At 45.4% G+C, this 13,699-nt stretch overlaps 1 protein-coding gene across 2 annotated transcripts in view; it reads right to left on the reverse strand.

The window, feature by feature from the left end:
- Positions 1–224: 224 nt before the first annotated feature.
- The window catches only part of LRRFIP1 (LRR binding FLII interacting protein 1), a 162,393-nt gene continuing 148,918 nt past the window's right edge, over positions 225–13,699 (reverse strand). For both annotated transcript variants that reach the window (XM_040440927.1, XM_040440926.1), the window contains 3 exons: positions 9,438–9,517; positions 3,531–3,635; positions 225–1,492 (listed from right to left, as the gene is read on the reverse strand). In XM_040440927.1, the coding sequence (XP_040296861.1) occupies positions 1,382–1,492; positions 3,531–3,635; positions 9,438–9,517 (296 nt within the window). In that variant the 3' untranslated portion in view covers positions 225–1,381. The remainder of the gene's footprint in view (positions 1,493–3,530; positions 3,636–9,437; positions 9,518–13,699) is intronic.

Here is a 13,699-nt window from a genome sequence, read left to right on the forward strand (position 1 = left end):
GCCAATGTAATCTGATCCTTCAGTGAGCGTCTAACTCATCTTCATTGGAGATGGAATTGAACAATGAACTGAAAATTAGTGAAGCAGGAAAAGGGTCTGGTAAATGGATAAAGAGACATTTTTCTCGAATAAGATTTATTACAAAGTTTCTCAACTTGTACTGTTCTTAACGTGAACAAAAAATTAAAAAATGGTTATTCTTTAAAGAAGAAAAGACACAATTCTAAGGTTTTAGCCTCCTCTTTATTCAGTGAAACATTTTTTTTATTATTAAACCTGAAAGAGAAAACTCCAGTGAAGACGTGAAAGGTCTGTAGCTTCATGCTTATTCATGTAGAGTCCAGCACAAGTCAAGTAAGGCCACTTTCCTCAAAAACGTATGGCGTTGGGAATGCACACATCATACCGCATAAGTCTGCGCTCCAATGGCTTGTGAGTCCACAAAATGAATAACACGCTTGTACAAACACACTCACATCCAAAAATCTTTGGGCGACTTCCATTTCCAGCTCTTTTCTGCAGTGTCAGTGTGAGGGCCACCCAAAAACAGGCAAAAACATTCCAAGTGTCTGAAAAAGGCTCAAGGCAGGTGAGGGCATCCTACATGATAACAGTGCAGTCATCCATGTGAAACCAGCTGGGACCGTCTCTAGCGTTGGTGTTGTGGGTCAATTCCTTAGTATGGATGTCAGGCCAACCAAGAGACACATTTCCTGCTCCTCTGCAGCAATGAGGATTCAATAGCCGCTTCTTCCAGTAGGAGCAGGTAAGGGGCATGCAGGATGACCGCCCTTATTGCCTCTATGTAGAACAGCTGTGCTCCATACGAGCGTCCGTTTTCCCCATCTTATTGTGCTTTTGTCAGACCAGCAAATTTTAGCATCGTTTCAGTGACATGGAGCCACAAATAAGGGATATATTCTGCTGAATTTATTTTCTTACCTCTCAGTGGTTTTAATATTAGGGACAGGGCGGGACACGTAGTAGCTGGTTCTGGAAGATGCTTGAATTTAGTCATAGAAGTTCTGAGTTTTTAGGACATGAGAAGCTTACAATGAGTTATAGTTACAGGGCATAAACCCCCATTTTCAGTAGTTGACATGGCTCTGCTTTCTCGGCCACACACTGCTACTGGTGTACTCCCTTCCTGGAGGTGTCAAAGGAGACATACCATCACCGTCACAAACCTCTGCCTCTCCAAGAACTCAAACAATTCAACAGACGAGGTATTGGCAAAAAAGACGCCTCCATCGTGCAGCATGGCATTAGTACATACTGCTCATTCTTTATACTTCAATAGAAACAGAAGCCTGAGCAAATGGCACTCCCTGGGCTCCTCCTCTATGGGCACACCGTCCATAGACCACCATGCGAGAAGGGTTCACTGCTGCGACAGGATAGCGCTTCGGTTAGCTTTCATTTTCTCCAGTCGCTTGATCAAATGACTGTTGCCAACTTCAAGCTCCTCAATTTTATCCAAGGCGGCACGCAGCTACGAACAAAGACATAGGAGAGGACAATGAGGGCAGAAAACAAACACAGTATATTACAGACCATGTACATAGCTTAAACGGTCACTATTCAATAATTATTGCAGCTACTAATAAGAATACTCTAAAAAGAAAAAAAAAGGTAAGGCTACATTCACACCATCGTGTTAAAAAAGGCCATTATCAACAGACACTATCAATTTTTTTCTTGGCCACTCTACAATCATGTGTGCATTCACTTTCTGGCGGTTTGTCTGTTTTTAATGGCCGCTTTTGGAACATTCCAAACCCTGCAGTTCCCTCAGTATATATTAACGCCCCTCCCCCACCCACAGTGCCCCCAGTATAAATAATAGCCAACATATTGTCCCCAGTATATATAATGGCCCCTTTGTAGTGCCCCAATGTCTATAGTGGCCCCAGTATATATAAAATGCTCTTCAATAGTGCTCTCCAGTCTGCAGGGTCTGAAAAAACTAACAACCTCCTCCACTTCAAAGCGAAAGAACACTCGCTCTGCACCGGAGGGAGCAGGACCTGGTGCACTCCTGTCTAAACGGCCATTAAAAACAGGCCCGTTTATTTCAACCTGACACTCACTACGCTGTATGCATCAGGTACTGTTGACTCTAGTAAGGAGTGAGTGTCCCTGCACATGCAAGTGGATGAAGTGAGTATTTTATTTTTTTTTAACCCCCCTGAATCAGAACCCCGATTTTTTTTTTTTTATGTTTTTTTTTAAAGGCACTTTTATTTTTTTTAACTGCAAACGTGCACTCTTGTCTAAAACGCTATTCAAAATGGTTTGTCATGTCCTATTTTTTTTTTAATAGACCCATAGACTTCTATTTATTCTGAAAAAGGCTTTGGAAATTTTTTCCATTCGTGCCAATGTAGACCAAGTTTCTCAATATGTTGAGTGTGCCTAGAATTTACAAAGTAAACTCTTCACACAGTAATAGGATGTAACACTGTGTTGCCCAGAAAATGTACAACACTGCAGGGTTAAAAACCACCCCTAGGACTAGAAAAACTGGCTGCTTTCTTCCAAAAACAGCACAAAATTATTGCAGCTCAGCTCTGTTGAACTACATGTGGCTTAACTGTAATGTCACACACAACCTGTGGACAGGTATGGTGCAATTTTTGGAGGAAAGCAGCCATCTTTGAATAGTCCTGGACAATCCCTTTAAGGGGATGCAGCGTAATACAGTACTAGCAAAGTTAGGCCTCTTGCACACGGCCGTTGTGGTTCCGTTCCGAGCATTGGGGACTGCAATTTGCGGTCCCCAATGCATGGGCAACGTCCGTGTGGCAGCCGGGACGGATCCAGACCCATTCAACATGAATGGGTCCGTCATCCGTTGTTCAGCAAAAAGAACAAGTTCTATTTTTTTGCGGAACGGAAGCACAGATCGGAACCCCACAGAAGCACTCCGTAGTGCTTCCGTGGGGTTCCGTTCCGTGCTTCCGTTCCGCACTGCATCTCCGGATTTGCAGACCCATTCAAGTGAACTTCAAGTGATGCGGAATGTACGCGGCCGGTGCCCCATGTATTGCGGAACCGCCGTATGTGACCCGCATTTCGCCCATGGGAGCACAACGGCCGTGTGCAAGAGGCCTTAAAGAGGTTGTCCACTTTTTTTTATATTGAAGACCTATCCCCAGGATAGGTCATCAATATCAGATCAGTCGGGGGGGCCTACTCCTGGCACCCCTGCCGATCAGCTGTTTTAAGAGACCGCAGCGCGTCATTTGTGGTTAGGTTAGGCTTGGTTTACATCTACCTCACGGTTAGCATTCTGAGTGGAAACCATGACACAGTGAAGAGATTTGTTGCATAATGGACCCAATTTACTGCAAAATGTCTGTTGACAAGAAAAAAAGTGCAGCATGCAGCTCTGTTTTTCCCATCAAATATGATGGAATCTGCGACAGGGTATCCAAACACAGGTCTGATGCAGATGTAAACAGAGCCTTATGCTGTGTATAGTAAAAACCTAAGGTAGTATACATGGATTTATGCAGACACAACCCCACCTCTCGCTGTAATCTTCTTTTTTCAGCTTTTAATTCATCCTCTACTTTTTCAGCGTTTTCTGCAGAAGACTTGTACCGGGTTAGCTGACTCTCAAGCCGGATAATCTGAAATCACAATCACAGAACATTCTCATAGTAAAACTGAAGAAAGGTAATTACACTTAAATATATAGCACCAGATTAACCCTTTCAAAACCAGATGATTTTCCTTTTCTTTTTTTTTTTCATTTTCATTTTTCACTTTCAGCCCTCCCAAAGCCATAACATTTTTATTTTTTCATTCACATAGCCGCATGAGGGCTTGCTTTTTGCAGGATAAGATGTACTCTTTTTTTTTTGTATACCGGTAATTGTCTTTTTATTAAAGTATCTTTTGCAGAAAACCATACAAATGCATTATTCATTTTTTGTATAATAGACAAAAAATGTCAGCAAGATTAAATCAAGTGAAGAACAATTGGCCACTTACTAAGGGTGGCTTAACATATACATTAGGTTATATAGATGTCCAACAACTTCCACATGACTATAAAATGTGATATCAACTTTGCCAATCAATAAAGTATTGATAGTATAATCAATGACATGCTTATCCTTCACTAAAAATAATCAAATATAAAAGGGGCAAACACCTTAAGACTAAGGCTGGGTTCACACGGGCGTGACGGATTTGTTCAGGATGCGTCCCGGGTGCATTGCGGAAAACCCGCGCGAGTAGGTACGCAATTGCAGTCAGTTTTGACTGCGATTGCGTTCCGTTGTTATGTTTTTATCGCGGGGGTGCAATGCGTTTTGCACGCGCGTGATAAAAACCTGAATGTGGTACCCAGACCCGAACTTCTTCACTGAAGTTCAGGTTTGGGTTCGGTGGTGTGTAGATGTAATTATTTTCCCTTATAACATGGTTATAAGGGAAAATAATAGCATTCTTTAATACAGAATGCTTAGTACAAGGTCAATTGAGGGTTAAAAAATAAAAATAAATAAACTCACCTCCTCCAATTGATCGCATAGCGGCCGGTCTCCTGTTCTTTCTTCAGGACCTGTCAAAGGACCTGTGGTGACGTCACTGAGATCATCACATGGTCCAATCACATGGTCCATCACCACGGTGATGGACCATGTGATGTGACGTCACCACAGGTCCTTTAGCTGGCAGCTCATGATTAAAGAAGTAAGAAGAGATCGGCAACTACGCGATCAAGAGGAGGAGGCGAGTTAATTTTATTTATTTTTTTAACCCTCAATTGACCTTCTACTAAGCATTCTGTATTAAAGAATGCTATTATTTTCCCTTATAACCATGTTATAAGGGAAAATAATACAGTGAATAGACTGTCATCTTAGCAACCATGCGTGAAAATCGCACCGCATCCACACTTGCTTGAAATTTTCACTCAGCCCCATTCACTTCTGTGGGGCCTGCGTTGCGTGATAAACGCACTATATAGAGCAGGCTGCGATTTTCATGCAACGCACAAGTGATGCATGAAAATCACCGCTCATGTGCACAGCCCCATTTAAGTGAATGGGTGAGGATTCAGTGCGGGTGCAATGCGTTCACCTCACGCATTGCACCCGCGCGGAATACTCACCCATGTGAGCTCAGCCTAAGGCTCCATTCACACATCCGCAAATGGGTCCGCATCCGTTCCGCAATTTTGCGGAACGGGTGCAGACCTATTCATTCTCTATGGGGACAGAAAAGATGCGGACAGCACACAGTGTGCTGTCCGCATCCGCATTTCCGTGCCGCGGCCCCGAACTTCTGGGCTTCGGCCACGAACTTCCGGTCCGCGGCTCCACAAAAAATAGAACATGTCCTATTCTTGTCCACAATTGCGGACTAGAATAGGCAGTTCTATGGGGGGGGTGCCGGCCGGATGTGTGAATGGACCCTAAGATGAGACAAGACACACAATGGAGGGGTAAGCTAGGAAAGGGATAATTTATTCCCTAGGTACGTGCTTCTATATATTCATCCCATAACTGCCAGGCTCGATCAAATCGTTCAATCTGGTTGGACATGAGGGCTGTAAGATGTTCCATCTTCCTAATGTCCATAACACTGGTTATAAGATCTAGTTGGGTTGGGGGATCTGTTCTCTTACAAAAGCTGGCCACAAGGCTGGCCGCCATCAGTATCTGTAGTGTTAATAGTAACGTATATTTTTTTAAAAGGCACAAGTGGCATATTCAGTAGATAAAAGGTAGGGGTCTAGAGGAAATTCAATGTCTAACAGTTGGAGAAGGATATCCTGAGTTGTTCTTCAGAACGGGAGTATCAAGGGGCATTCCCAAAAAATATTAATATGAGATCCCACTCCTGTCCCGCACCACCAACACCTGTCCGATATTTTAGGATCCAGGTGCTTTAGTAATTGGGGGGTATGGTACCAAAACATCAATATTTTGTATGCGTTCTATCTATGAGTAATACAAGTAGAGGTCAATGCAGCCCTTTTCCAAATTAATTTCCACTCATCTGAGGAGATGCTACGATCTAAAAGTGTTTCCCATTTGGACATACAGTGGATATAAAAAGTCTACACACCCCTGTTAAAATGTCAGGTTTCTGTGATGTAAAAAAAATTAGACAGACCCATTAAAGGTGGGAAAAGTTCTGAAATGATTTATCTTTTTTTTTTTTACATCACAGAAACCTGACATTTTAACAGGGGTGTGTAGACTTTTTATATCCCCTGTATATGAGTGCCTTGTAGATGCAGGAGAGGACGAGGATAATAGAATGACAAATTTCTGAAATTAGTCCCCTGGTCGAATCTGAAAGCTTGCATAATTTTTCAAATTGTGTTGGGGTGGAGACCTGGGAAGAGTTAAACTGACTAGTAAGCAGGTGCTGTATCTGTAGGTATTGATATCTAGAAGATTCTGGCAATAGAAATTTGGATTTGGGGGTATCGAATGGTAAAAGTTTTAAGTTTTATAGTCTACAATAACTGCAAAGCGAAATATCCTCTTAGAGAACCAAGGCCTCAAGAAGTTTGCATACCAGGCTGGAACAATGGATTACAACAGTGGTGCCCAACCATTTTTCGTCTGAGGGCCGCACTAGACTTGGTATAAATTTCGCGGGCCGGAACCAGGTAGCTTTGCCAGAAAGAAATGCAAACGCTGAGAGGGGGCACGTGTGAGCATTACTACTGTGAAGAGGGCACATATCTGGCATAACTACTGTGAGGGGGCACATATCAGGGTATAACTACTGTGAGGAGGGCACATATCAGGGCATAACTACTGTAAGGGGGCACATATCTGGGCATAACTACTGTGAGGGGGCACATATCTGGGCATAACTACTGTGGGGGGGCACATATCTGGGCATAACTACTGTGGGGGGGGCATGTGTGAGCATTACGTCTGTGAAGAGGGCACATATCTTGGCATTATTACTGTGAGGGGGCATGTGATGTATACATGTGTGTAATGTATGTAGTGCAGTATGTGATGATCACACACTGCACTACATACATTACACACATGTATACATCACATACTGCGGTCACTTTCTTCTGCAGGTCTACTTTGATGTCTAGTCTTTAGGCTTCAGTCAGATCCTCCACCGCCATGCTTGCGCCGTGTGCCCGACACCACCAGGAGCTGGCCCCTCCTCCTTTCATCTCCCGCCGGCTTCTCGTACAGCAGGGCGCTCTATCGCTCCAGTGCCCGCCCAATCTTACCAATCAGGGGCGTAGCTAGAAATGACTGGGCCCCATAGCAAAAAAAATTTATGCCCCCCACCACTTCCAGAGCTCCCACCCAAACACCCCTCCAGGACCTCCCACCCCAACATCCCCACACCCTCCCTAGATCCCCCTCAGTGTCATCCACAGGTATCCCCCCTCAGTGTCATCAACAGGTATCCCCCCTCAGTGTCATCAACAGGTATCCCCCCTCAGTGTCATCCACAGGTATCCCCCCTCAGTGTCATCCACAGGTATCCCCCCTCAGTGTCATCCACAGGTATCCCCCCTCAGTCATCCACAGGTCTCCTCCCCACCCAGAGCCGCTTCCTAGCTAATTTATTCACTGCACTTGCCTCTGTGAAATTGAAGAGAAGCGCCGTAATCTCGCACAGGCGCACTGGCAGAGGCCAGGAAGACGGTGCATGCGCACTTCGATGCCTCTGTCAGTGCGCCTGTGCGAGATTACGGCGCTTCTCTTCAATTTCACAGAGGCAAGTGCAGTGAATAAATTAGCTAGGAGGCGGCGCTGGGCGGGGAGATTGCAGGCACAGGCAGCATCACTTTGCTGCCTGTGCCGTTCGCAGCGCGCCCTGCGCTGATAAAGTCCTGTTGCTGCACGGGCCGCATGACACGGCTTCGCGGGCCGCATTTGGCCCGCGGGCCGTAGGTTGGGCATCACTGGATTACAAGATGTACTTTCTAATGGCACCAATTACAGTTGTATCCAATGTTTTTTTTTACACCGTTTCCTATGCAGTACCACATATGTATAGTTTTTCTTCAGTTTTAACACTGAAAAAAAAAAACACTTTGGAAAAAAACTAAGATTTTTATTTTTACGTGTAAGGAGCGGTATTTGGGCTCATTTTTTGCAGGGCGATCTGTACTTTTCATTGATACCATTCTCAGGGGGTGTATGAATTTTTGATCACTTTTTATTCAATTTTTTGTGGGAGGTGAACTGACCTAAAAATGTCAAATCAGCAATTTTGACATTTTTTTTTTTTTTTCCCATTTGCTGTATGCCGTTTTTTGGAATTTTTGGGAAATTTTTACAGGGAACTATAACAAGCAATGATTAGATTGCTTTTCTCACAGACTCCAATGCATTAGCATTGGAGTTTATGAGAATTACACTATGTTCCTAGGGAGCCCTGCCACAGACAGGGGCTCCATAGGAACTAATCTGCAACAGCCCTGTACCACTCCCGAGAAGACTCCATGCAGACTACATCTGGCTCCCCCAATCCTCGCCAGGGCCATGGCGTGGGCTCCTGGTCTTTAACTTCCCAGATGCCGAGGCCACATTTGAACACCGCATCTGAGAGGTTAAATGTACGCGATCTACATTATGGTTGATCGCATACATTAGTCCCGGATGCCTACAGTTTAAAACAGCAGGCACCCGGCGGCTATGGTGCCCGCTCCGCTGGCGAGCAGGCTCTATTTTTAAATGCCCAATCGCAGACGTTCATTTACATGGGGCGTTCAGGAAGGGGTTAAGCGCTTAATATTAAAGAATTCTGCATATAATTATCTGATCACAACCGGCGAGTATCGTCTTATTAAGACAACCCCTTATTATACTGATGCCAGCAATAACCAGTGTATTTCTGCAGGTCCAGCTTCTGAACTCCTGATGTTCAGCTGTTATTACTGTGGGAAGCTTCGGCTTGCTACATGGTTCCTCTACAAGGGCTCGTGCACACAAACTTATTTTTTGTCCGTTTTATGGCCCGTATGCGGAAGCATTCACTTCAATGGGGCCACAAAAAAACTGAAATGACTGTGTGCCCCAAGAGCTGATTCAGGGGAAACTTAGTATTATAAGCACCCTATGTTATGTTACAGCACAGTAAGGCCTCCTGCACTCGACCATGTTAGTTTTGGGGTCCACAAATTGCGGATCCACAAAATACAGACTAGATGAATGTGCATCCCACACTTTTCTCTCGCCCCATTGTAAAAATTCTGTTCTTGTCGCAAAGCAAATAATAGGTCATGTTCTATCATTTGCAGCATGGCCACATGGATGCAGACAGTGTATTTTTTGTGGCCCCATAGAAATAAATGGGTCCACAAGCTAGATGATAAAAAAAAAAAGTTGATCTGAAGCAGACCGAAAATAGAGCCGTGTGCATGAGACCTAAGAGATATAAACAGTACGACCATGTTCCATGCAATCTGTGAAAGAACTCACATTCTGTTCTAGGGCGGTTATCTCTTGTGTAGATTTGGTGAGTTTAAACTTGAGGTCACTGATTTGTCTATTGGCATCTCCTAAATATAAAAGAAAAAAGGAAATAAATGCGTAAACGAAAAAGTCAAAAAAAGTAATTTACATCACAGATATAAAGTGTGCAGAAATACATTCTGGGGAGATTTATCAAAACTGATAAAGGAAAATTGGCTTTGTTGCACATAGCGACCAATCAGATTCAACCTTTTTCAGAGCTCCTATGGAAAATGAAAGGTGGAATCTGATTGGTTGCTTAGTTTTCCTTTACACCAGTTTTGGTAAATCTCCTTCACTAAGCAGAAAGCAGAGAGGAATACAGGGTTCAGCCAACGCACTTATTTTATGTAGCATACACTAGTGCACATCTTATAAAACCAGCGTTTTTCTATGATCCCTGTTTTGTGCAGAATGCATAAAAACGTCTTATGGATGTTAATAACTGTAAATTAAAAGGTTTGGCCCACAAACAACATTTTATCCTGTGAATAGGTGATAAACGTATGGTCGCTGGGGGCCCGACCACTGACCCTCTCATCAATCGCGGGGGTTCTTGATTCCCATGTGAATGAAGCAGCTGGGCACATACATGACCACTGTCTATGGGACTACAAAGTACCGGTACAATGCTTGCCTATCTCAGTCAGTCCCATAGAAATGTATGGAGTGACGGCCATGCAAGTATTCTGCTCCATTCACCCAAGGGACTGGTTGAAACCTTCGGTGATCATACATTTATCCTGTAGCTAGATGATAAATGTTCTTAAAGGGAACCTGTCACCGGGATTTTGGGTATAGAGCTGAGGACATAGGTTGCTAGATGGCCGCTAGCACATCCGCAATATCCAGTCCCCATAGCTCTGTGTGCTTTTATTGCGTAAAAAAAACACGATTTGATACATATGCAAATTAACATAAAAGAGTCATATCTTATTTGTGTGACCAGAGAAGAGTCATATTTTCAAGCTCTGACTCATTTCAGGTTAATTTGCATATGTATCAAATCGGTTTTTATACACAATAAAAGCACACAGAGCTGTGGGGACTGGGTATTGCGGACTTGCTAGCGGCCATCTAGCAACCCATGTCCTCAGCTCTATACCCAAAATCCCGGTGACAGGTTCCCTTTAAGCCGAGGCCTTTAAAGGGAATCTGTCAGCTCAGAAACACCCCCCAAACTAGAGTAAGCAGTGTAAGTGACGAGTCCGGTTATGTCATTTTCATCCTCATATTCACATTCCAATGCTGTGCACCAACAAACCGGCAGTAGAATGCATTGAGGGGACTCCCATTCTCATGCACATAATACTGTGGACTCAAAGAGGAGCCCTCTCAATGCCTTTTACTGCTGGTTTGTGGGGGCGCATCATTACAATGCAAGTGAATATGAAGATAAAAATTGGATTTTTTGTACTCACCGTAAAATCCTTTTCTCGTAGTAGGCATTGGGGGACACAGCACCATGGGTATATGTCCAACTACCACTAGGAGGCGACACTAGACATAAAAAAGTGTTGGCTCCTCCCCGTTGGGCTATACCCTCTCCACAGACACTAGGCAGCTGAGTTTGTACCAAAAGCAGTAGGAGAGAGAAGAAAGGCAAGGAACCAACAACTCCCGTACCGGGAAAGATCAAGAGACCAGCCCGGAGAAGCTGAAGTAAAACAACATAGGGAGGGATCTGTGTCCCCCAATGCCTACTACGAGAAAAGGATTTTATGGTGAGTACAAAAAATCCAATTTTCTCGTGCATGGCATTGGGGGACACAGCACCATGGGACGTCCCAAAGCAGTCCCCGAGGGTGGGAAGAACAACCATGCCACCTGTGGGCATACAGGTGCGGGAGAACCATGTGACCCAACAGGAGAAAAGCACGGAATAGGCAGGAAGCCTCATAACAAGGGAGAAACTCCAAGGAGGCCACAGTGACGACTGTCAGCACCCCAGGACAAATGCCTGGGAGAAGGTCCCAAATGCAAGAAGGTGGCAAAGGAACACCCAGCTCAGCCGAAGGCTGGAGGGAAAGTAGGACAGCGTCGCGTATCGGATCTACCCAACATCCCAATTGCCTCAGGCGAAAGCACAGACTCCCTGAGGAGAACCCCTGAAGGTCCAGGGGAGCAAGGGAAATTGGAATCACTGAAGGCCAAACGAGAGAGTGAAGCTATAGCAAGGCTCACATGTGAGTGGAGCAGGTCTCCTCTCACCTCAAAGCAGGTGAAAAAATTAAGCGCCCTATTGAAAGGAAAAGATCCTAAAGGCGCTAAGGGAAACCGCCAACCCCTGGAAGGGGAGGGGGTTGTAAGAAAAAACCAGGAAAAGAGAAAAGACAAGACCTGCATCCCCAACCAGGAGACGAGAACGAGCCTCTGAAAACAAAATATCGCTGAGAAGCGCAAGACCGGAGAAACTCTGGCGAAACTAATTATCAGGGAAGAAGGGAACCAGATGCAAGCCCAGGAATCTCAGCAGGGGCACACTGGAGTGAGGGAAGCCATAGCAAGGCTCACATATGAAGGGAGCAGGACTCCCCCCACTGCAAAGCAGGTGATGAAGTTAAACGTCCTATTGGAAAGTGAAAACCCCCAAAGGCGCTAAGGGAAACCGCCAACCCTTGGAAAGGGAGGGGGTAGGAAGTAAGGGCCAGGTAAAAAGAAAAAAATAAGAGAAGACCTGCATCCCAAGATCAGGAGATGAGGAACGAGCCTCTGAAATCAAAATATCGCTGAGAAGCGCAAGACCGGAGAAGCTCCGGCCAAATGAAGTATCAGGGAGATGCAGGGCAAGGAAATCTCAGCAGGGACACACTGGACTGAGAGACATGGGAGGAGAAGGAGAGTACTCCCAACAGTCTAAGGAGGAAGGCTCTACAAACAGGAGGAAGTCCCTCCCGAAGGATACCATAAGGTGGAAATGCAAACCGTAGCACTAAACCACTCAACACCAGGTACTTGAAGTGGGAGGATGGGAAGACAGACATGAACTCCATGAGGTCCAAAAGGCTATTGGAACCCGCAAGGGGAACAATCAACCCAGGCCCCTCCCAAACAACGATAATCCTACAGAATCTGTGTGGTCAAATGAACGGGGACAGGGACTCCAGAAAGGAGTACCCGCAATGGGCTCACAAGGAACCGAACCACCAGAGGACAACAAAAACCAGAATATCCAAGAAAAAATGAAAAGAACCACCCTATGGGAAGGAATTGGCCATGGACAACTAGCCATTCAAAGAATAGTGGCTAGCAATCAGCATACATTGTCCCGGGGAGGGCAAATACAGCGGCTTGGGTTGTACCACTAAAACAACAGACGCCCATATGCATAAGGAATGGTGAAGTCACTATAAAAGAAGCGGGAGTGACTACACGAAATGTAGAAACCAGCTGCGACCGACATACAGAAGGCTCCCAGGGGGAGAGAGTACCGGATGGGCGCAGACAATAGCAAGGTCCCAATGGACTGCCCTCTGTTAGATAGGTCAACTAAGCAGAGAATATAAGGGAACATCCGGACCCAGAAGGAACTACGGAACCCTGTCCTATGTCAGAGCAATCAGCAGAAAATTCACCTACCAGGCAGGTGTGTGACGCTCAGTGGTTCTGTCCCTGACTCATCAGGGAGGACGTCCAGCGAGGATAATGTCGCTGACCCCAGACGGATTCCGTGTGGCGGAGGACATCCAGTGATGGCCGAAAACTGCTGCAGCGGCCGGTGCTCAGCAAGCTACGTATCCCAACAAGGAGAAGATTCAGTGGAGATCACTGTACTCCACCAGGAATGGTCCGCCCTGTAATAGAAAACAACGCGGTACTCCTTTATAATACGGGGAACGCGGAGTGCAGCCGAAATTAGTATTTGATAGGGATGGCATAGCAATCCTAGCACAAAAACCAACAACCACCAGGCCATGGTGTAGGGAGCGTGGTTGTATGTGGACCACCCACCAGATCAGAACAGATCAGTCATATACTGGGTACACCAGAAGCAGTAATAGACCGACAAGGAGGAGGTTGGGCTGGCCCACCCCTGCCAGATATGGCTACCATGTTCGTGCCGAACCAGGATGGCCGAAAAGGGAAGTAACCAACATCCGCAGCACAGAGTAGAGCCCGGGGAAGGAAGCACCCAGTAATACAGAAACTGTATGGGCCACAGATTGCACCATAGGGCCCAGCACGTGGGCACTAAAAATACACACCCAAAACCGAGGTAAAGTGGCTGC

Source organism: Bufo bufo, chromosome 7 (genome assembly GCF_905171765.1).
Source record: "Bufo bufo chromosome 7, aBufBuf1.1, whole genome shotgun sequence".
Taxonomy (NCBI): domain Eukaryota; kingdom Metazoa; phylum Chordata; class Amphibia; order Anura; family Bufonidae; genus Bufo; species Bufo bufo.